This window comes from Artibeus jamaicensis, unplaced genomic scaffold (genome assembly GCF_021234435.1).
Source record: "Artibeus jamaicensis isolate MK-2021 breed Jamaican fruit bat unplaced genomic scaffold, CSHL_Jam_final scaffold_537, whole genome shotgun sequence".
NCBI lineage: Eukaryota > Metazoa > Chordata > Mammalia > Chiroptera > Phyllostomidae > Artibeus > Artibeus jamaicensis.
In genome coordinates this window covers 45100329-45120764 of record NW_026522047.1, presented here as the reverse complement: position 1 = coordinate 45120764, position 20436 = coordinate 45100329, and the positions used below count along the sequence as shown (strand labels likewise).

At 47.5% G+C, this 20436-nt stretch overlaps 1 protein-coding gene and 1 non-coding gene across 13 annotated transcripts in view; both read right to left on the bottom strand.

Annotated features, from left to right (window-relative positions):
- Positions 1 to 20436, bottom strand: part of DNM2 (dynamin 2) — a 90545-nt gene that overhangs the window by 27724 nt on the left and 42385 nt on the right. For 8 of the 12 annotated variants that reach the window (XM_053658574.1, XM_037153953.2, XM_053658570.1 and 5 more), the window contains exons 4-10: positions 19262 to 19465; positions 16523 to 16621; positions 12561 to 12721; positions 9583 to 9725; positions 2290 to 2425; positions 852 to 919; positions 95 to 233 (exon numbers count right to left, since the gene is read on the bottom strand). In XM_053658574.1, coding sequence (XP_053514549.1) covers positions 95 to 233; positions 852 to 919; positions 2290 to 2425; positions 9583 to 9725; positions 12561 to 12721; positions 16523 to 16621; positions 19262 to 19465 — 950 coding nt within the window. The remainder of the gene's footprint in view (positions 1 to 94; positions 234 to 851; positions 920 to 2289; positions 2426 to 9582; positions 9726 to 12560; positions 12722 to 16522; positions 16622 to 19261; positions 19466 to 20436) is intronic. The other 4 variants (XM_053658571.1, XM_037153948.2, XM_037153950.2 and 1 more) reach the window with 1 other exon arrangement.
- LOC119055691 (U6 spliceosomal RNA) lies at positions 1525 to 1631 on the bottom strand. The gene has a single exon (XR_005083736.1). It is a non-coding gene; the product is annotated as a U6 spliceosomal RNA (small nuclear RNA).

Sequence of the window (20436 nt, the reverse complement as noted above, 5' to 3'; positions counted from 1 at the left end):
AAGCACATGGAGCACAGGCTGAAGCAGCACTGGGAGCCTGATACCAAAGCCCCGACCCCATCTCCACGGCCAGGTCCCCACCGAGGGCCGATACCTTACTGGTACACTGCCTAACTGTATTGATTAGCTCCTGGATAACCAGGTCGACACATTTCAGACAGGGCTCTTTCAGCTTGACGACCTGCTTTTTCACAATGGCCTCGAATGCCAGGTCCGGGGTGAAGAGCCCAGTCCTAAAACCATCCAAACCCGGGGCAGGGGAGATAAGTCAGAGAAAAACAAAGCATGGTCAGCAATCTCACAGGCATGGGCCGGGTTCCCGAGAAAGAACCAAGTTCACGGCAAGTCTTGGGGTCAGATGCCTGTGTCCACTACCTGGAACCCCCCAGGACAAACTGAGGACCCCATGTTGATGTGAGACTAGACAGCTGGAGCGACTACTTTTGTTGGAATATGAAGGGGACCCAGCAGGCTCAAGGGAACCTGTGAGGGGGATAAACACTGGGTTCCTATGATCATGCTCAGGTCTGCGGCCCCCCACCCCCCCACGACAAATATGCAGTGAGTTTTCTTAGATGTCCATGGTAACTGGGGCTCATGCCAAGTGACTGGGAAGTTTAATGTTTAATCCAAGGGCAGCAGACAACCCTGTGGCCCATTACAAAGTCACACAGGACGAAGCACATCCACCCTCGGGTGCCCTTGGAGAGAGTTATGGCTACTGAGAGCTACTCAGGAACCCTGTCAAGACCTCAAGATCGGGGCACACAGAGGTCTGGGGGGACCAACTGGCTGGAGGGTGGCACTGCAGAGGTGAAGGGAAGAATGGTGACTCTCCCCGTAGAACTTGCCTGACTCCATGAATGTTCTTTATGGCGTAGCTAATCTCCCGTCGTAGGTCCTTCTCATCGAACTCCATCTGAGAACAGAGAAACCAAACATATGCGAGGATGTACCTGGGCCACCTGTAGAGCAGGTGTTTGTTTGGACAGTGTTGCCTCCTGTGTGCATTTGTATTCGCATGGGAGGATATTAAATTGGTTGACATTTTCTAAATATGAAAACCTAGTATTAGCAAGGATGTTGTGATACTAACACTCTAGCTGTCTTCAAAACATGAATTCATATAAACTTTTTTATGAGCTACTTGTCGTACAAATTGAGAACCTCCAAAAATATACCTATGATATCACCTGGTAGTTTTAAATGCTCTAAAAATTTATCTCGAGGAATGAAAGAATTAGCCACATTCACAGAATGATTCCTAACTGCTGAAAAATGTGGAAAAAAGCCCAAACAGCCCTAAGTGTCCAACAAAGGGAGACTGGTTAAATGCATGATATGACATATATAAAATATATTGTTTTGTCATTGACAACGCATGAAATGTTTATGACTAGTTTTGAAAGATGGCCACCACATGAAAAAAAGCAGGGTATAAAGACAGCATTTAAACACACACACACATGCACGCAAGTCTGGATGAATATATGTGCTGTTTCCATGTGCAAGGGGGCTTTCTTTCTTTATATAAAACGCTACACGAATGTGCATGTCACTCTTGCTCAGGGGCCGTGCCAATCTCCTCCGTGTGGGTCTAATGTTAGTATATGTGCTGCCAAAGTGAGCACAAGGTGGTGCTTTCTGTTTGCATAGAAATAACCGAAAGGACACACATCTAAGGGCTAACAGAAGTCATCTGTGGGTGTTAGGGTTATGAGGGTTTTCCTGCTTTTAGCTTTTGATCTTTAACTGAAAAAACTTTATTGGTTCTTTTAAAAACATGTGCTCATAGTAAAAAGTAAAAGTTCAGCAAATTAAAAAATAAAACCACCATCAAATCCTAGCACCAAGAACTGCAAGAGCATCCTTACAGATCTTTGCAAATAGACACATCTAGACACACACGCGTAACTGCATATGGAAGGATACCACAATATTATCTATGTGTTAATGCTGGGTCCATAACCTGTTTATTTTCCTCTTCAACACGCTGGGGATGTGAGGTTCCCACTACTATCTATATATCTTGCAAAGAACAAGTACTGATGTTTGTCAGAGGAAAAAAATGAAACTTTTTGTACAACTCTGCCAGAATCCTGTAAACTGCCTGCTCAAGGGAATGAAACCCGCTGAGGACCGTCTCCCCCAGGCCACACTCTCCCCACATCAGGCTCAGGCCTGAAGGCTGGAGGTTCAAGACCTCAAGATCTGGAAGGAGGCTAGGCTCAAGGCTGAGCAGAAGGGTGCCTGACCAGGGGAAAGAGGGCTCAGCTTTGGCAATACTACCTTCACCAGCTCGAAGGGAAACCGCTCATGGAAGATGCGATTAATTCGTGCGCCGCCAGAGAGCTCCAGCGTGTCCACTTGGTCTCCAGAGCCCTCAATCCTCTTTTCAAAGTCCACCCCAAACTGTTGGACCATCCTATGAGGAAAAAAGAAAACCCAAACATCAAGCAGAGGTTTCTTTTTTTTTAAATAAAATTTTTAAAAGATTTTATTTATTTATTTTTATTTTTAGAGGGGAAGGGAGGGAGAAAGAGAGGGAGACGAATATCAATGTGTGGCTGCCTCTCCAGCAATTCCTACCAGGGGTCTGGCCCGTAACCCAGGCATGTGCTCTGACTGGGAATCAAACCAGCAACCTTTTGGTTCTCAGGCCAGCACTCAATCTACTGAGCCACACCAGCCACGGCTCAAGCAGAGGTTTTGACACAGCTGCAGTGTTATGTCCTGAGTCAAACCATGCTTCAGTTTCCTCTTTCATTTTTAGCAGCAAAATCTATGTATAGGTCAAAACAAACAAAATTCAGGAGCTGCAGGTGGCAAACTCTTGCTGTGTGCCAGGCCCATTCTACAGCCTGTTATGATCATCACTGAACTGAAGAGGGCACATATTAATCCACTTTGCAGATGACAAGACTGAGGTGTAGGGGTCACAGCTTAGCAACCTCACCTCTGCTCCAACGCTTGGCTTAATCCAATAGCACCACGGAGTGAAAAGGAAGTCCTTCCACACAATTTGGGTGGTTTCTGCTGGTTCCCACCACCTGCCAACACGTGTGAGTCACCACTCCTCCACTATAGGCTGAGGCCCTGGACGGATAGCTATGTCCCTGAGCCTCAGTTTCTTCATCAGCAAAGCGGGTTGATAGTACCAGCACCTCCACACAGGGTCATTTTGAGGATTCAGAAATTTCTAGGTTTCATCAGCTTTAAGCAGTCAGTGATCCTAAAATGCACCATTAGTCTATACACCCACAAAAAAAGAAAAATGCTGTCAATTCATGCTAATTCACCTAAAACTCCTGAATTCAGAGAAGTCAAAATGTCACATAATTGACAAAACGTGATAACACCATGGTGGCCCCTTAGAAACCAGCCCACCCCTACAAAGTGTCTCTAAGTGTAAGTAGTTAGTCCTGTGACAATATGAGCAAAACGAAGATCTAAGACATTTATTCGTGCCCTGGTTTTCCTTAGCATTTCTAACTGCTCCCCCAGTCCCTTGCACGGTCTGCCTTAATCATTCCTTATTTCTGCCCCCCAAATTCCTGGTCTACTCAAGTACAGGTAGACCTTGGAGATACTGCAGGTTCAGTTCTAGACCACTGCAATAAAGCAAACACTGCAATAATGCGAGCAATACAAATTTTTTTCTTTCCCTATGCATATAAAAGTTACTTTTACACTATAATGCAGTCTATTAAGAGTTCCAACAGCATCATATTTTTTTTTTAATTTCAATTTTATTTAGCATCATATTTTTAAAAAAGAATGTACATAGGGCCAAGAGGGAGGCGTAGGTAAAAACACTGTGCCTCCTTGCACAACCAAATTTAAGGACAACAGAGATTTAGAAACAAAACCACAACCAAAACAGACAGAAAATTGAACTGTACTGAACTCCGACAAGAATGAACCCTTCATCTGAACCAGTAAGAGGCAGAGTCTGCGGCAGCTGGAGAGGGGTTTCGACAAGAGGAGGCGGTGATTGGTGACCCGGGCAGGCGCAAGACAAAAGCCCAATAAGGCTCACAAGGCAGTTGGTTGACCGCAGATGCACATTTGCACACAGAGAAACCAGGCAGGATTTAAAAAGGTCAGTGAGACAGACTGCGCAACCCAGGGCCCCAGCGACAGGAAATAAAGCCTAAAAGCACCAACTGGAAAAACTTATGGGGGTTGAGGTGCTGGGAGAGGCTCCCAGCCTCACAGGAGAGCTGGTTGGGGAGACCCACAGGGTCCTAGAACAAACACAAGCCCACACACCCAGGAACCACCACTAAAAGGGCCCAATTTGCTTGTGGGAAACGGCAGAGGGGACTGAAATCCTAGAGAGAGCAGAACAAATGCCATTGCCCCTCTCTGACCCTGCCCCCAGTCACAACCCAGCAACTGGGCTGACCTGTCCCGGTGAACACCTAACCTTTCACCCCTCATACGTAACAGGTGCGAAAAAACCAAAACATTATGGCTCAAGAAGAAGAACAGCTCAAAGCCACAGAGCCAATACCACTAAGTGATCAAGAGATAGCCAACCTATCTGATGTACAGTTCAAAACACTGGTGATCAGGATGCTCATTGAACTGGTTGATTTTAGTTGCCATACAGATGAAAAAAATGAAGGCTACACTACGTGAAATGAAGCAGAATGCACAGGGAACCAATAGTGATGGAAACAAATCTGGGACTCGAATCAATGGAGTGGACCAGAAGGAAAAAAGAAACAACCAAACAGAAAAGAATGAAGAAACAAGAATTCAAAAAAAATGAGGAGAGGCTTAGGAACCTCCAGGACATCTTTAAACGTTCCAACATCCGAATTATAGGGGTACCAGAAGGGGAAGAGAAACAGCCACTAGTGGAAAAATTATTCGAACAAATAATAAAGGAGAACTTCCCCAATCTGGCAAAGGAAATAGACTTCCAGGGAATCCAGGAAGCTGAGAGAGTCCCAAAGAAGTTGGACCCAAGAAGGAACACACCAAGGCACATCATCATTACATTAGCTAAGATTAAAATGAAATTTCTAGAGAAAATTCTAGAAGCAGCAAGAGATAAGGGGACAGTCACCTACAATGGAGATCCCATCAGACTGTCAGCTGATTTCTCAAAAGAGACCTTCCAGGCAAGAAGGGGCTGGAAAGAAGTATTCCAAGTCATAAAATGCAAGGACCTACATCCAAGATTGCTCTATCCAGCAAAGCTTTCATTTAGAATGGAAGGGCAGATATAATGCTTCTCAGATAAGGTCAAGTTAAAAGAGTTCATCATCACCAAGCCCTTATTTTATAAAATGTTAAAGGGACTTACCTAAGAAAAAAAAGATAAAAAAGATGAACAGTGAAAGGACAGCAAACTCACAGTTATTAACAACCACACCTAAAACAAAAGCAAACTGAAAGGACAGCTAGATCAGGAGTGAACCATAGAAATGAAGATCACATGGAGGGTTAGCAACAAGGGAGTGGGAGGAGGAGAAGGGGGAAGAAGGTACAGAAAATAAGTAGCATAGACAGTAGGTAGAAAATAGATAGGGGGAGGGCAAGAATAGTATGGGAAATATAGAATCTAAAGAACTTGAGACACGTGGTCATAAACTAAAGAGGGGAATGGTGGGCGAGGGGTGAGCAGGGTGGAGGGGAATGAAGGGGGAAATGGGACAACTGTACTGGCATAGTCAATAAAATATATTAAAAAAATAAAAATCTCTGAAATCAGAGTGGATACAACTTAAAAAAAAAAGAACGTACATGCCTTAATTTAAAATACTTTATTACTAAAAAATGCTAACCGTCATCTAAGCCTATTAGACAAATGCTGCTGCCCTGGCTGGTGTAGCTCAGTAGATTGAGCGCAGGCCTGCGAACCAAAGGATTGCGGTTCAATTCCCAGTCAGGGCACATACCTGGGTTGCAGGCCAGTTCCCAGCAGGGGACACACAAGAGGCAACCATACACTGATATTTCTCTCCCTCTCTCCTTCCCTTCCTCTCTAAAAATAAATAAATAAAATCTTAAAAAAAAAAAAGAAAGAAAAATGGTGCTGGTGCTGATAGACTTGCGTGACTCAGAGGTGCCATAAACCTCCAATTTGTACAAAATGCAGTACTGCAAAACGCAGTAACACAAGGTGTGTCTGTGTTGTGTGGAGTTTCCCACGCTGGGCCTGCAGCATGGAGCCGGAAGTGCTCTGGCAGAGAGAAGTCCAGCTCTCCTGAGCAAACACAGGAGATGCTCGTGCACTGCCAGGGAGACCAGGATCGGGCAACGGTGAAGGGCGTTCTCCCTCCACACTTGCAGTGGCAGGGGCATGAGGCAGGGTGTCCCAGATCCCGAGAAGCTCTCTGCCCACATGCAGCAAATGGTGTGCATACTGGATTTCCTTTCCAGAGACACACCCGTGCCTATGTGCATGTCGCACATGGAATGGGGACCATAAATGGTGGGCCAAACCCCAAGGCTAAAACTGTGAAAGGCTCAGTAGCACTATGAGAGTAGTAGAGTGGATTAGGGCCAGGATGGAGCCTCTGGACATCTGCCACCAGCTTCAGAAGGGAAAAGATACAGCCCGTGAGTGCCAGTCTCCCAGGGCCACTGAAGTCCAAGCTGATCTCACAGAGCACCCTTACCAACTGTCATGAGTTGAACCATGTCCCCCAAATTCATGTTGACATCCTAACCCCCAGTGCCTCTGAATGTGACCTTAGTGGGAAAGAGTCATTGCAGATGTAATTAGTCAAGATGAAGTCACACTGTAGCAGGATGGGCTGCGAGCCAATGTGATTAGAAAAAGGAGACACGGGGATGCACATAGGGAACAGCCATGTGAAGACGAAAGCAGAGACTGAGAACACCGATGACTGCCCGCAAACCACCAAAATCCTCCTGAAGGAACCAACCCTGACCCTTGATTTGAAAATCTTGGCATCTAAAACTGAGAGACAGTAAATTTCAAATGTTTAAGCCATCCAACTTGTGGTACTTTGTCAAAGCAGCCAGAGCAAATGAATACAGCAATGTCCAGGGCAGGTGAGTCATCTGTAGATGACCACAGTCACTAGACACGATTGGCTGCAAGTGGAAAGTCACACTCGCACATCTAGAGAATGGGCATTCCTGCTTCCAGTTCTAGAAGGGGAGAGATCCAAGTGCAAAGCACACAAGCGGAAGGAGAACACATCTGAAAGATGCCCCCATCATCTCTGCCTATGTAAAGAACCTGTCTGGGGCTTTAAAGTGACCTGCATTCCAGCCACAGGATGGAGCTAGCAGATAAAGGAGATGGAATACCACCTGGCATGATGACCAAGCTGTGCAGGGAGGAGGGGGAAAGGACAGAGATACAGAACAATTCATCATAGTAATGGTGATGAAAATAAAATCTGTTAGCTTTCCTGTCCCTGGCTTCCTGTGAGCCACATACTGCATGTGCCCATGCGTGACCTGCAGACCTGCAGTCATGGGAGCCGATAACACCTCTCTGGAATCCCTGTAAGGCACAGGTGTCAAACACAAGGCCCGTGGGCTGAATCCGGCCCTTCACCTTGTTTTATCCGGCCCAGCACTTCGTTTCTACCGGGCGGCCGCACTGAGCTCTTGCTTAACAAGGAGTAGTTACATTTATACAGTCCTAAAATTACATTCGGCCCTTTGAAGGCAATGAGAGGCTGAAATGAAATGGCCCCCAGTGAAAATGAATTTGACGCCCCTGCTGTCAAACTCATTTAAGTGATATTAGTTAAAATATAAGTGACCCTCGACCGAGCAACCCCACTTTTAGGAGTCTCCCCTGCAGGAATCCTCATATGTGTACTCAACAATGAATTCAAGAAGCATCTGTTGAAGGAAAAAACACCCAAATGTTGAGCCACAGGAATAACCTGTGACATAGGCCAGGTGGCCACGAGAAAAAGAAGGCTCTCAAGGATGCTTTTGTCAACTGTTCTTATTCTCTTGTACGGCAACAACCTGAAGATGGGAACCAGGGTACAGAGGAGGGAGAGTTTTCACAGCCAGTCCCTTTGCATCCTTTTTATAATAAAGGCTGAGAAGGAAGTCATGCAACAAACCATTCAAAGGGACAACTAGTAATGGGAAAGGAAGGAGCAGGGCCCTGTTTGTCTGCGTGGCCTGCAGCCAGTAGGAGGAGCTGGGACCTGTGGATGAGATGCTAAAGAAGAAAGGCCCAGCCCTCCTGAGAAACTGCAGGTAACAACCGTGCATCTCCACAGTGATGTTAAAACTAGCTGCAGGGCCTTGCAGGGCACCAGTGAAAAATGACAATACGCCAAACCCTGGCTCCAGTCCGGCCAAGGGCTTCTAGAACAGCACCAAGCACTTTCATAAATTCCACCAATGGCTACGTGGGGTGACAGCTACTGCCATCTTCATTTAAGGCCAAGGAAAGCAAGGTTCAGAGAGACATGGTCACCAGCTGGTGGAAGCCCAACAGGCCCAGGCTTACCCCCAGGTTACTGCACATGCTAGACCAAATCTCCTCAAGTCTGCAAAGGGTCTGCATTTGCTCTGTGGAAAGGTTTGCAGAATGTAGCTGAGCTCGTCTGAGCATTAAAAAAAGCACTTTCGTCCTGCCTCACCACCATGCATTGTCACAGGGCCGAAAGAGTGGGGAGACATCAGACCTAAGATGGCCATGGGAGCAATGTCCCTCTGGTGTGCCTGTAGGAGTCTTGTGCATGCCACCATCTGCCATGTGAGCTACTAGGGAGTTTCTCGAACCCATGCTAGGCAAGTCCTTGCAGTGTGCAGGGTCCCTGGCAGGGCAGAAGGAACCCCAGCTGAGAGCCTGGAATCACGGGGTACGCCTGCTCTCTTGCCTCTTAGACGCAAAGCTGTGGCAAGTCTCCCAGAGATCTGAGCTGAACTCAATAGTCAGTGTGAGGAATGGAAGAGACCAAGCAGAAGTAGCTAACACAGGGTCCAACTCCCACCCTCCTTGTCTGTCCTCCCGGCAGCAGCCAGAGGGCGCCTGTGAACACTTGAGTTGGGCCATTCCCATCCTCTTCTGTTCAGAATCAAGCATAACTCAGTGCAAGAGCCAAAGTTCTCCCCATGGTCCACAAGGCCCTGCACACTCTGCCATCACCTCTTCCCACTCTCCCTCGCTCACTCTGCTCGAGCCACATGGACCTCCAACATGCTGGACACGGTCCTGCCTCAGGGTGCTTACACTGGCCGGAGCCTCATCAGAGCTCTACGTGGCTTCCTCCCTCACCTCCTCAGGGCTTTGCCTGACTGTCTCCCCCTGGTGCTCTCCAGGCCCTTCCCCACACTGTATCTTTGCCATTCGCACACTACACATTTACTTATTTACTTATTTAGTCTCATCTTCCCCCCCCCTCTCCTTTCTAAACACATGGGGCAGGAATGAGCATCTGCCTCATTCTCTGTGGTGACCCCAGTTCTCAGGACAGGGCCTGGCACACACTTTGGGAACTGTCCGCAGAATGAACAGAGGAATGAGTGAGGATCAGTGACCAGCCTAGACTGGAAACCCTGTGGCTGGGTGAAGGCCGCGGTGAGCCAGGCTGAGGGGCTAGAGGGAGACACACGTACTGCAGCAGGGCTTTGGTTTTACGTGTGGGGTCATCGGGCCGGAAGTTCTTATATTCCTCCACTTCCTTCTCCAGGGATAACAGCTGGCTCTGCAGCTTGCTGCGCAAGGTTGGCAGTGACTCCCGGATGTGGTTGGTCAGTTGCTGCAGGAGAGAGGTCAGAGGTCAATGCAGAAAGGTCCAGGTCCAACACACCCCCAGCTTCAACAGAAAGCAACACAACATCAGCTGGAGTTACACTTGAACACAGAGCAGGGAGAGGCTGAGAACATCCCACAGACCTTTGTAGCACAGATTAATCGGGGTGTCCACACCATAAAATACATATAACGATGTGCAAGGACATGTGTGCAGACCGGGAGGAGTCTCCCACAAGTGCTGCTCAGTGAAAAGCCCAGGAGGCCACCACAGGACCATGCGATGGGTAACAGACAATACATGTGGAAGGCGGGACATGGGGTGGGTACACAGACACAGGGATGGGCCCTACAAGCTGAATGGGAAATAGCTCACCCCAAAAGGTATGAAATGTATGCATCACCCTTCTTTGAAAGACAAGGAGAAAGTAAGAACATGTGTTCATTCGCAGGAACAGAAAAAAGAAGATTCATGAGAAACAAAGTTAAAAGAAAAAGGCAGAATGATGCAGGTAGGCAGAAGGAGAGCTTTTACCGCAGCCCCCCTTTCCTCTCTACTGCTCTGCTCTTGCATCATGTGGATTTTGTCTTTATTCTTAAGTTTCAAAAGGAGACAGTAGTGCAGAAAAGCTTAGGGAATGAGTCTCGAGATGTGTTGTTAAAGAAAAAGCCAGATACAGAGCGGTGGGTAAATACCTTCCTGTTCAGGTGGAGAAAAGAAAGAAGAAAAAAGGGAAGTAGATGGAAAAAGAAAGGCAGGAAGGAGGGACAGAGGAGGGCAATATAGACACATCGGCCCTCTGGGCCTTGAGTGTCTCTAGAAGCGAGCCCAGGAAATGACGCTGGCTGCTTCATGGAATGGGACGAAGTGGGAGTCACTATATTTGGGCTGTATGACTTTTTTTGTTGTTTACTATTATAAGGGAGGGAGGAGTTAAAAGAGAGAGAGAAAGGGAGGGAGAGGGGGGAGAGAAGGTGAGAAGGGAAGGAAGGGACAAAGAGAAGTTGGGTGGGAGGAAGGAAGGGCAAACCAAAAGCCATACAATCATCTAATACCCTGAAAGTGAAAAGCGGCCTTTTGTTACCATCTGCCTACAGTAGAAAAGAACTTACAAAATATACATCAAGGTAGACACAAGGCGTGAAGGAGCATCACACTCTGTGGTATGCACCTTGGCTACCACCAAGTCCTTTATAACCAGGAGGTCTGCCTAAAGCCCCCTCTGTGGGAACTGCAGGTTCCTCAGGGTGGGCTACGTGCTCTTGCAGACCACTCTGGCCTCCAACAGCATCCTAGGCACTGGGGCCGCTTCATGGAACTCAGGGGAAACAGAGGAGTGGGGGGGGGCACCACTCCAGGAAGCATCTGATGTGAGGCCAGGCCCTCAGCTGAACTGTGGGCTCACAGGAGGCCCCAGCGGCCTGCAGCAGACTTTTACTTCCCTTCCTGATCCTCCACCCCTCTGCCCAGGCAGACCCACTTCCTTTCCTGGAGGGGCCCTCCGTTTGGATACTTCCTCTCTTCTTTGCTCCCCTGAGCTGTTGCCTCTCCCTTCCTTCTCTGTGCCCCCTCCCTTTCTGGCCGCCACCACTACCTAACACTTGACTGAGCATTCATCTGGTGACTTCCAAGTCTGTCCACCCCATAAGAAATCTGCCTTCCCAGAATACAGAGCCCTGCTCTCGGGTTGCCCCTGTGTCCCCATGGTGGATATGAAGGAGTGACTCTCAGACTGTCACTCTGCTACAACCCAGAAAGGTGCCATAAAGCATCAAGGGGACATCGCCTTGCAACCCCAGATGAACAAATCAGGACAGCTCTTAAGAACGGTCACTGCCTTTTACAGTGTGGCTTCATAATTTCCCATCAGGGACTTGGAGTAAATTGGCACATATACAAAATGATGTTATTAACATCTGCCTTTCACTGACTAGAAAGATAAGAAGCCATCCCAGTGGCTTCTAAAGTGTGACTGGTTAAACAGAGTAGGGCCCATGTGCTTAAGGAATACTACAGCCACAAAAGATAGCGATGACATTTTTCAACATTGACAGAGCTCTTAGAGAAACTGCTGAGCAAAACAAACCAAAACCTCAAAGGGGCATCCATGACTATGTTATGTCATCATTTATGGTAAGGAAGACAGTATGTGATTCTTGAAAGTCTTTTCGGCTTTTATGGACAGGAAGCCAAGCAGTACCAAGCTGTGAGTAGGAGGGAAGGGGCAGACAGGGCACTGCACTGTATGCTGTTTCATACTGGTTTTGTTATGAACCCTGTGAATATAATTACCCACATGCAAAAATAAAGATAGAAAAATAGTGAACTACTGGAGCTGCCAGCATTTTGGTGCACGCTGCATTTTACACAGCGTGTGCACTGACACTCTGTAGATGAGATGCGTCTGAGGGGACAAGGATGGCAGTGATTCTCAAATGAGGGAGGCCTGGAGAGGCTGGGCCCTGGCCCAGGGCCACCTAGTCAGAAGCTGGCCTGGGCTTTTTTTGTACCCAAGAGGATCAGGGTCTGAATTCTTCACACTTAGCTGCCTGCTTTGGTTCAGGCCACGCATTCATGAGCCAGGTCACCAACCTAAGGAACTAAATGCAAACTTCTGGGTATGTGCCTAAATAACTGAAATACAGAAATCATAATAGTAACAATGGTAATATAACTGGTGCCAATTTACTGAACATATACTCTTCACCAAGCCATGAATCAAAGGTGGATTGAACCCATTCTGCTAAAACAAGAGCTGCTCTGGACCAAGGCCGGCATCATTGTGGATGGCAGATCTGTGCAGTGCACAGCACGGGCAGCAGCAGGAAACCACTGCCATACCTGATTCAGAGACTTCTGCAGGTGCGGGGTGCCCATGCGATCAGCCATGTGCCGGTAGGCTGGGTGGGAGAGAAAGAACTTCCTCTCAGCTGCCAATGCTGCACGAATGTCTTTCTTGCCCTCGATGTCCTTCTGGCTGCGGTTCACCACACCAATGTAGCCTGCAGGGAGAGAGGGTCAAGGCCGGGCCACTGACAGGCAAGCCAAGGTGCCCAGGTGCTCACTGCAGCTCAGGTACAGAGCTGAGCAAGGTACAAGTGAGTACGTGGATTCTCTCTTATGAGTCTCTGACATACCAGGTTACAAGCTACATGCATTACTTAGAAGCATCACGAAGAACACAAACACAGTGTGCTGTCCTGAAAAGCCAACACGTGTCTGGAAGGAGAGACTACATCCAGCCTGTGTGAGGGGAGTGGATAGGGACAAGCCTTATAGAAGGTCAAATCAACAAACTGAGCTTTAAAGACAGGTAAGATGCCCTGGCTGATGGGCTCAGTGGATTGAGTTCTGGCCTGCAAACCAAGGGGTTGTCAGCTCCATTCCCAGTCAGGGCACATGCTTGAGTTGCAGGCCAGGTCCCCAGTAGGGGGCACGTGAGAGGCAACCACACACTCATGTTTCTCTCCCTCTCTTCCCCCCTCCTTTTCCCTCTCTAAAAATAAATAAGTAAAATCTTAAATAAATAAATAAAGATAGATAAGGAAAACAAATATCAAAAAGAAGGGCAATTGGGGGACAGCTAATACTGCCAGACAATAAAACCTATTCTAAAGCTGTTACATTGGAAAGGGTTGGGTATACTGGGGCATGTATGTCCACAGAGATGAATGGAATGAATAGAAAGTCCAAAACCATACCCAGCAACCGGGGAACTAATAGCTAACACTTCAAATGCAGTGAAAGGAAAAGTGAACTATTCAATGGTTGCTGTTGGCAAAGCTGGGTACCTACCTAAATTAATCCTCAAGGGATACACAAAATATAAAACTACAGAAGCACTTGAAGACAACATGAGCTAGTTTTAAAAATGAAGGTATTTATATTAAAATTTTCTGAATGAAATCCAAGGAAGAGTTAACTATGAATACATGAGAAATGGGGCTGGGGGAAAAGGGTTGAGAGACAGTCTCCTCAAGGAAAAGCCTTCGGTGCCATTTTGGATTTTTCCCAAGTGTGAGAATTTATTTTTTATAATAAAAATGCTAGCATGAAAAGATTTGCCATATTTGGAAATTAGGACTAGACAGAGAAAAACATAAAGAAGTAGGGAAAAAAGAGAAGCCAGAACAGTTGGGAGCCCAGAGCTTGGACACGAGGCACCAAGCAATACAGATGTACAAATGGGTGTTGTGGGAAATAAAGAACTTAGCCTGGTGGCTGACAAATGGTAGGCACTCAATGAACAGAGGCAGTTATTCGTTGCCATTAATATAATTAAAGCTGGAAAAGTAGACTGGAGATAGGTGGCAAAAGACCTGAAGTGATACAACATACGTATTTATGCCCATTCTCCGGGCAGGGGCGGTCTGGTGCAAAGCTCCTTTTGGAGAGAAGGGGAGTGGCACTGGCCAAGTCTTACGCAGACCCGATTTTCGTCCTCTCCCTGTCTGTCATCATACCCATTTTATGGATGAGGGAACCAAGGCAGGCCAAAGTAGGGTCACTCACAAAGGTCTCAGAAAGGATCAGTAGGAGAATGCAGATCAGAACCCAGATCCACGAGAAGCCCAAGGTCTCTATCATCCCTATCATCGGGAGCAGAAGGAAACAGTGGGGGCAGAATGGAGTGTGGCTTAGGTTTTGGTTCCTCTAAAGGTGCTGCTGGTGAGTCTTTCATAAGCCAAGAAAAAGGATCCCACTGGAGGAATTCCGAAAACTGCGGGGCAAGAGGAGAAAACTGAGAGAGAGCCTGAGGTCTTAAGTTGGAAGGAAGCATGACTGGAGACAGGAAGAGGCACTTCCTTGGAAACAGACAGGAAGACAGAGGAGAGGAGACACAAGAAACAGTTGAGTGGGGAGGAAGGAAGGTGAGGAGGTCAACACATCCAGCCACTCAGACGGCAATGCAGAGCACAGCTAGTGTCCCTCAGAGTCTACGATGGTGGTCCTACATATGCAAGGGAGCAGAGGGTTGGATCGCCAGTGGAGGGTATGGGGACAGATGGGGTCTGCTTTCCTCTTCAGCACTGACCCTTCCTTCCTAAACCTCTGGCACAGATTTGCTCTTCAGCCTCTGAACCTCACAGCCACAAAGGCCTTTGAATTTTGCTCCTGACCGCTATCAATCTAGGGCCGCCTCTCATCAGTGTCTCAGCAGTGCTGGGGGAAAGGGCAAGTCAAGGTCTGAATGTTTCCCCCATGGCTATCCCAGACATCAAGCAAGGAAACCCTGGGAGCAAAAGATAAAACCAAACTGGTATCAGCAAGATGCAAGACCCAGAAGGTGCCCGCTGCTGAGAGCTGATCCCACATGGAAGAAATGGGAAAGGCAGCAGTAATTAATGAAGAAATGGCTTAAAAAAACCAAAGACCTACATGGGGAGTCAACCTGCACCACAGAGGAAAAAAACAGAACCAACCTAAGTGTTCAACAAATGGGGAATGAATAACAATCTGCCCCCACACCCCCATACAAGGGACTCCATGGGACCTTTTGAAGTCATCTTGAACATTCGCCTGTTACGGGGAAATGTTCCGCTATTTAGCTACATGACATGGAAAATCAGGTCACAAAGCATCATGGTGCTAGGGGGCTGGCATTCAAAGCCAGCTCTGCCACTTGCTGGTTGCGTGAGCTGGGGCAAGGGGTTTGGCCTCTTCGTGCCTCAGTGTCTTCATCCGTAAAATAGGGATGAGACTAGAACCACAATGTTGGCTTTTCCCGGAATTAAGTGGGCTCTTATACATCAAGAGCTTAGAACAATGCCTAGTACATAACAGACACTTAATGTTTGTTACTCATTCTTTGGAAATAAAAATACTTGGGTTACTCCTATAAGAAGATCTAAACCTACAACTGAGCCTAATCAGGCCTCTGTCGAGATCTAATTACCAGTTTACAGGGCACTACCACTGGCCAGATCCTGAGTGTGGGCTGTGATCTGGTTTCTTTCACAAGTGAATGTCAGAGGAAAAAAACAAAGGGGCTGGGAGAGGGAGCTGTTCAAACAAAAACTGAGATACTTATGTGTAAAATGATATGATGCCCAGGATTTGCTTTATAATCCCCCAGGAAGAAAATGACAACGGGGGCGAGGACATGTGGGAGATTCAAGATTAGCTGTGTGGCAGTAACCATCAAGGCTGGGTCCACTCTACTTTCAAGAATGTGACAGAAATGTTTGTAAAAGTATGAAAATTAATAAAAGTTACAAATTCTTAGGAACTTTTTGGAAGTAGAGCCACAAAGTATGAACTAGTGGCTCTGGAGGAATTAGGCTGGGGGTGATTTTGGTTTCTTCTTTCTATATACAGTTGACCCTTGAACAATGCAGGGGGCTAGGGGCGCCTACCTCCAGTGCAGCTGAAGCCCACATATAACTACAGCCAGCGCTCCACATACGTGGATTCCCAGCAGGAACTGACCCTTGAACATGGGTTTAAACTGTGCGGGTCAGTGTAAAAAATCCATATATACTGAACATGTGCAGTTCAACTGTATTTGTTTTCTCATGTTGTCTGTATAGGTGGGTGTTAACTGTGTAATTGAAAAATGTATACAAACAGAAAGCAGTGACTTCTGGACAGTGGGGAAATGTATCTGGGAGCATTTGCTGAGGTTTCGGTAATGAGAACGACAAAAACAAATTTTGTTTTAAAAAAGCAGGGGTGCACCAGCTCTTCTGCTCCACCCCACCTATCTTTCCTGCCCTCCCCGTGGCCCCCCAGGTCTGCCCTTCCAGGCTCTATGGCCTCCCAATGCCCCACCCCATAGCCCTCAGCTCCCCACCCAGCCATACCTCTTCTCAAGGGGAGCAGCTTGTTCTCCAGGACATCCCTGGCATCGGTGCCCTCGTCCATCAGGTCGAGTTTCGTGATGACACCAATGGTCCGCAGGCCTGAAAGAGCCCAGAGGTCAAGGGCACTAACAGGAAGAAACCTCAGGCCACCACGGGTCCAACTGACTCTCCACCCTGACTGCCGTATTACCTGGGACAAGCTACAATGTCACCTAGCTGGACTTAGTTTCCCTCATGCCACATGAAGACAGCAATAGCACCAGTCTCAGGGGGTCGATCATAAGAATAAATCTGATGCATGGCAAATGTTCAGTCAATAAACACTGGCTTCCATCATCATCATCATTTGTATGACCAGTGACCTCGTCCTGCTGCTGCAGGGTCCAAGTAAACCCCACTGCACTCCCAGGGCAGAGGTTCTATGCTGTGCTCTCCGTGTGCAAAGCCCCAACACAATACCAAACCAGGGCTACTGTTTCTGGAGCACCTTTCACCTGAATGGCCAGAATTCTACTCTGGATGCCACCCACAGAATTCTGCCCCTCCCTGGTCACTCAGAATCAAGAGGAACCTCCTAGCAAAGCCTGGAACCTGCAGATGAACCTCCAGTGGCAGAGCCTGAGGGCCGGCTGTGTGCCAACCACATGTTACATACAAGTGTATGACACTCAGGGCACAAAGGGAGGCCCAGGGAGATCTCCAGTGGACACCAAGGCAGGCATCGAGAGGGCAACAGCATGACTGCGAGTTGGCATCCTCAGAGGGCAAAGGGACTGCGGCTACAGAACTGCACAAAGCTCATGCCTGGTTCGGAGCAGAGAAGCGGAGCAAAGTAGAGAGACATGAAGGGGCAGGGGACCAGGGGACACCAACTCTTTTGAAAACATCAAATGTCGCTGAGCCACTGTTTATTAAAGACCTAAAACAGCCTGCTGTTAAAGAACAAAGAAAAGGCAACAACGGGGTGCCTGTGGATGGCTATGTATGCACAGCCCTACGGTAGTAAGGAAACACACACATCACAGAAAAATAAGTAAATATCATCCCATTTTAAAAATGTGAGTTTACGAGGAAAACAAACTCCGAAAGGATATCTACCAAATGTGGCTACCAGTATCTCTGCAAGGGAAGAGAAGCTGTCATGCTTTTTAGGTTTTTACAATGGTGGCATTTTGTGATTAAAAATTATGAATACTTTCAAAGGCAGAAAAATACCTCTTTTAAGGCAGGATACCAGCAACAAGTTTACAAACAGTGCTTCACTGTATTCATTCAGATTTTCTCACCACCTGATCAAGCCTCTGCAACATCTTTGTCACAGTTGCACCCCATTTTTTGTGGGAGCAGATTTGGGAGACAAGCATGCTGTGGGGACCCTGGGGAGGGGCAGCCGCTCCTGGAAAAGCACACATTGAATGACCTTGAGGAGGAGCTAGAACAGCCTAACCCCCACGGGACAAAGATGCTCAGCACACAGCCCTGGACTTTGAGGGCCCAGTAGTCCAGGGTGGGAAAGGGCTGTCGGTAGCCAAACACCCCCCAACTCAGGGCTAGAAACTGGGGAGCGCAAGCCATAAACCTGTCACCCCCAACTCGTTGCTGGCCCCCGACTCCCTCCAAAGCACTATCGAATCATGCAGTTAGAGGGCATTTTGCAAAATATATTTCAGTGTGTCACACTCCACTAAACCTCCAACACTCTAAAAAAACCCCAGATTCTCATCGCTGCCCACGAGGTCCTGCTCAACTAGCTCTGGCCCCAGCCCTGCCCTCACTTCCCCTGTCCTCCCTTTAGCTGTCTCTGCTTCAGCCACACTAGCCTCCTCGATGTGTCTTGGGCAACCCAGGCTCAAATTAAACCCATCCTATTTAGTATCTACTGTCTATTTTCCCGGATTTTTGCCTCTTTTTATTATTCTGGTCTTGCCTAAAATTTCACATCTTCACAGGCTCCTGATCCTTTCCCATCCCAGCCACTCTCAAAAGGTCCTATTTTCTTCCAGTGCTTACATCTACCAGAAATTATTCTACTTGCTTATGTCCTTGCTGGACTCTATCACCCCCATCAGAATACCAGCTCCCTGGGGGCAGGGACCCTGTCAATTTTGTCCCCTGCAAGGTTCCCGACGCCAAAACAGAGCCTTTTTGCATATAGCAACTGGTCACCTGTGGCTCTTTTTATTTTCTTACTGAATAAATGGCCACTGGAAAAGTCTGACCTGCAATGCCTTTAGCCAGAGATGCCACAGTCTCCCACTAGTACTGAGGGCCCAAATTTACTTCATTAACTCATTCTTTCACCTCCCCTGCCTGGCCCCTGAGAAGCTATGGGGACATCTCCAGTCCTCTCAGCAATTCTGCAGTCTGGACTGCTGCTTCCATTTGGACAGAAAGGGGACCAAGCCTCAGGAGAATAAGGAACTTTTAGAGATGGGATTTGGACTTGCATCTGTGCCCTGGGAGGACTGGACTCTTCCCACTCCCCTAATTGGCTTTCAGCACAGGCGAAGTGGGGACCATCATGTACGAGCAATGCCCAACTGCCACACAATGGCCTCCTTGGGGACGCCCTCCAGCAGTGCTGGTCCTCATGGGAAATCTATGTTCTATCAGACCTTTTCCTAGGGAGCCCATGTACCCAGGAGAACACGAGGGACTTGGAATCAAGGTTGTCTGGCAAGTCGCAGTGCTTGAAGGTACCTGGAAGAGGAAGATGCTACTGTGGGATCTGGTGGTTACCTTGGGGGTCAACCTCCTTGGCCAGCTTGAGGGCATCCGAGTTGGCCAAGTCCATGTTGGCAGGGGTGACAGCGAGGATGAGGGTGCTCTCTCGGCTGATGAACTGCAAAATCATTTCCTTGATCTGGTACTCGATGTCTGGGGGCTGGTCTCCTACTGGAACCTTGGTGATGCCCGGGAGGTCAATGAGGGTCAGGTTCAACACTGGGAAGGAAACCAAAGGGCAAAATCATCAGAGCCGGGGAAGGGGAGGCATACATAGCCCCATTCAGCCACTTAGCCCATTTCCCCAAGTGCCAGAGGGTCATGCCTCAGGAGTCCTCCTGCTGCTCCAACTGGGTCACACTTTTTTTTTTAATTAAATTTTTTAATCCTCACCCCAGGACATTTTTTCATTGTTTTTAGAGAAAAAGGAAGGGAGAGAAGTAGAGAGAGAGAGAGAGAGAGAGATGTTGGTATGCAAGAGAAACATCACCTGGTTGCCTCTCATATGTGCCTGGACCAGGGATTGATCTGCAACCTAGGTATGTGCCCTGCCCGGGAATCAAAACTACAACCTTTCAGCTGTGGGACGATGTGCTAACCAATGAAGCCACACCAGCCAGGGCCGGGTGATACCTTTTAATCCAGTAAATCCCCTTCTAGAATTCTATCCTAAAGACACTATCTGCCCTGGCTGGTGTAGCTCAGTGGATTGAGCACGGGCCTGCGAACCAGAGTATAGCGGTTCGATTCCCAGTCAGGGCACATGCCTGGGTTGCAGGCCAGTTCCCAGCAGGGGATGCATGAGAGGCAACCATACATTGATATTTCTCTCCCCCTCTCCTTCCCTTCCCCTCTAAAGATAAATAAATAAAATCTTTAAAAAGGAAACATACTTAAAAAAAAAAAGACACTATCTACTCTATTTCAGTGATACGGTTTCTAATGAGGTCATCTCTCTCTGCAGAACATAATTGCTTTAAATGGCTAAATAAATTTCAACCCAAAGATTCAGCCAATACCAAGGAACCGTTAAAAACAAAGAGATAGTACTCTGAAAAGAAACACACTCTGAGATGCTTTCACACACAAAGAGAGAGGCATAAATGATTTTTATATGATGCTACAATTTGAGTAAATATATATGTATATGTTCATATAAATACATACACATATAAATGTTAACAAATGCT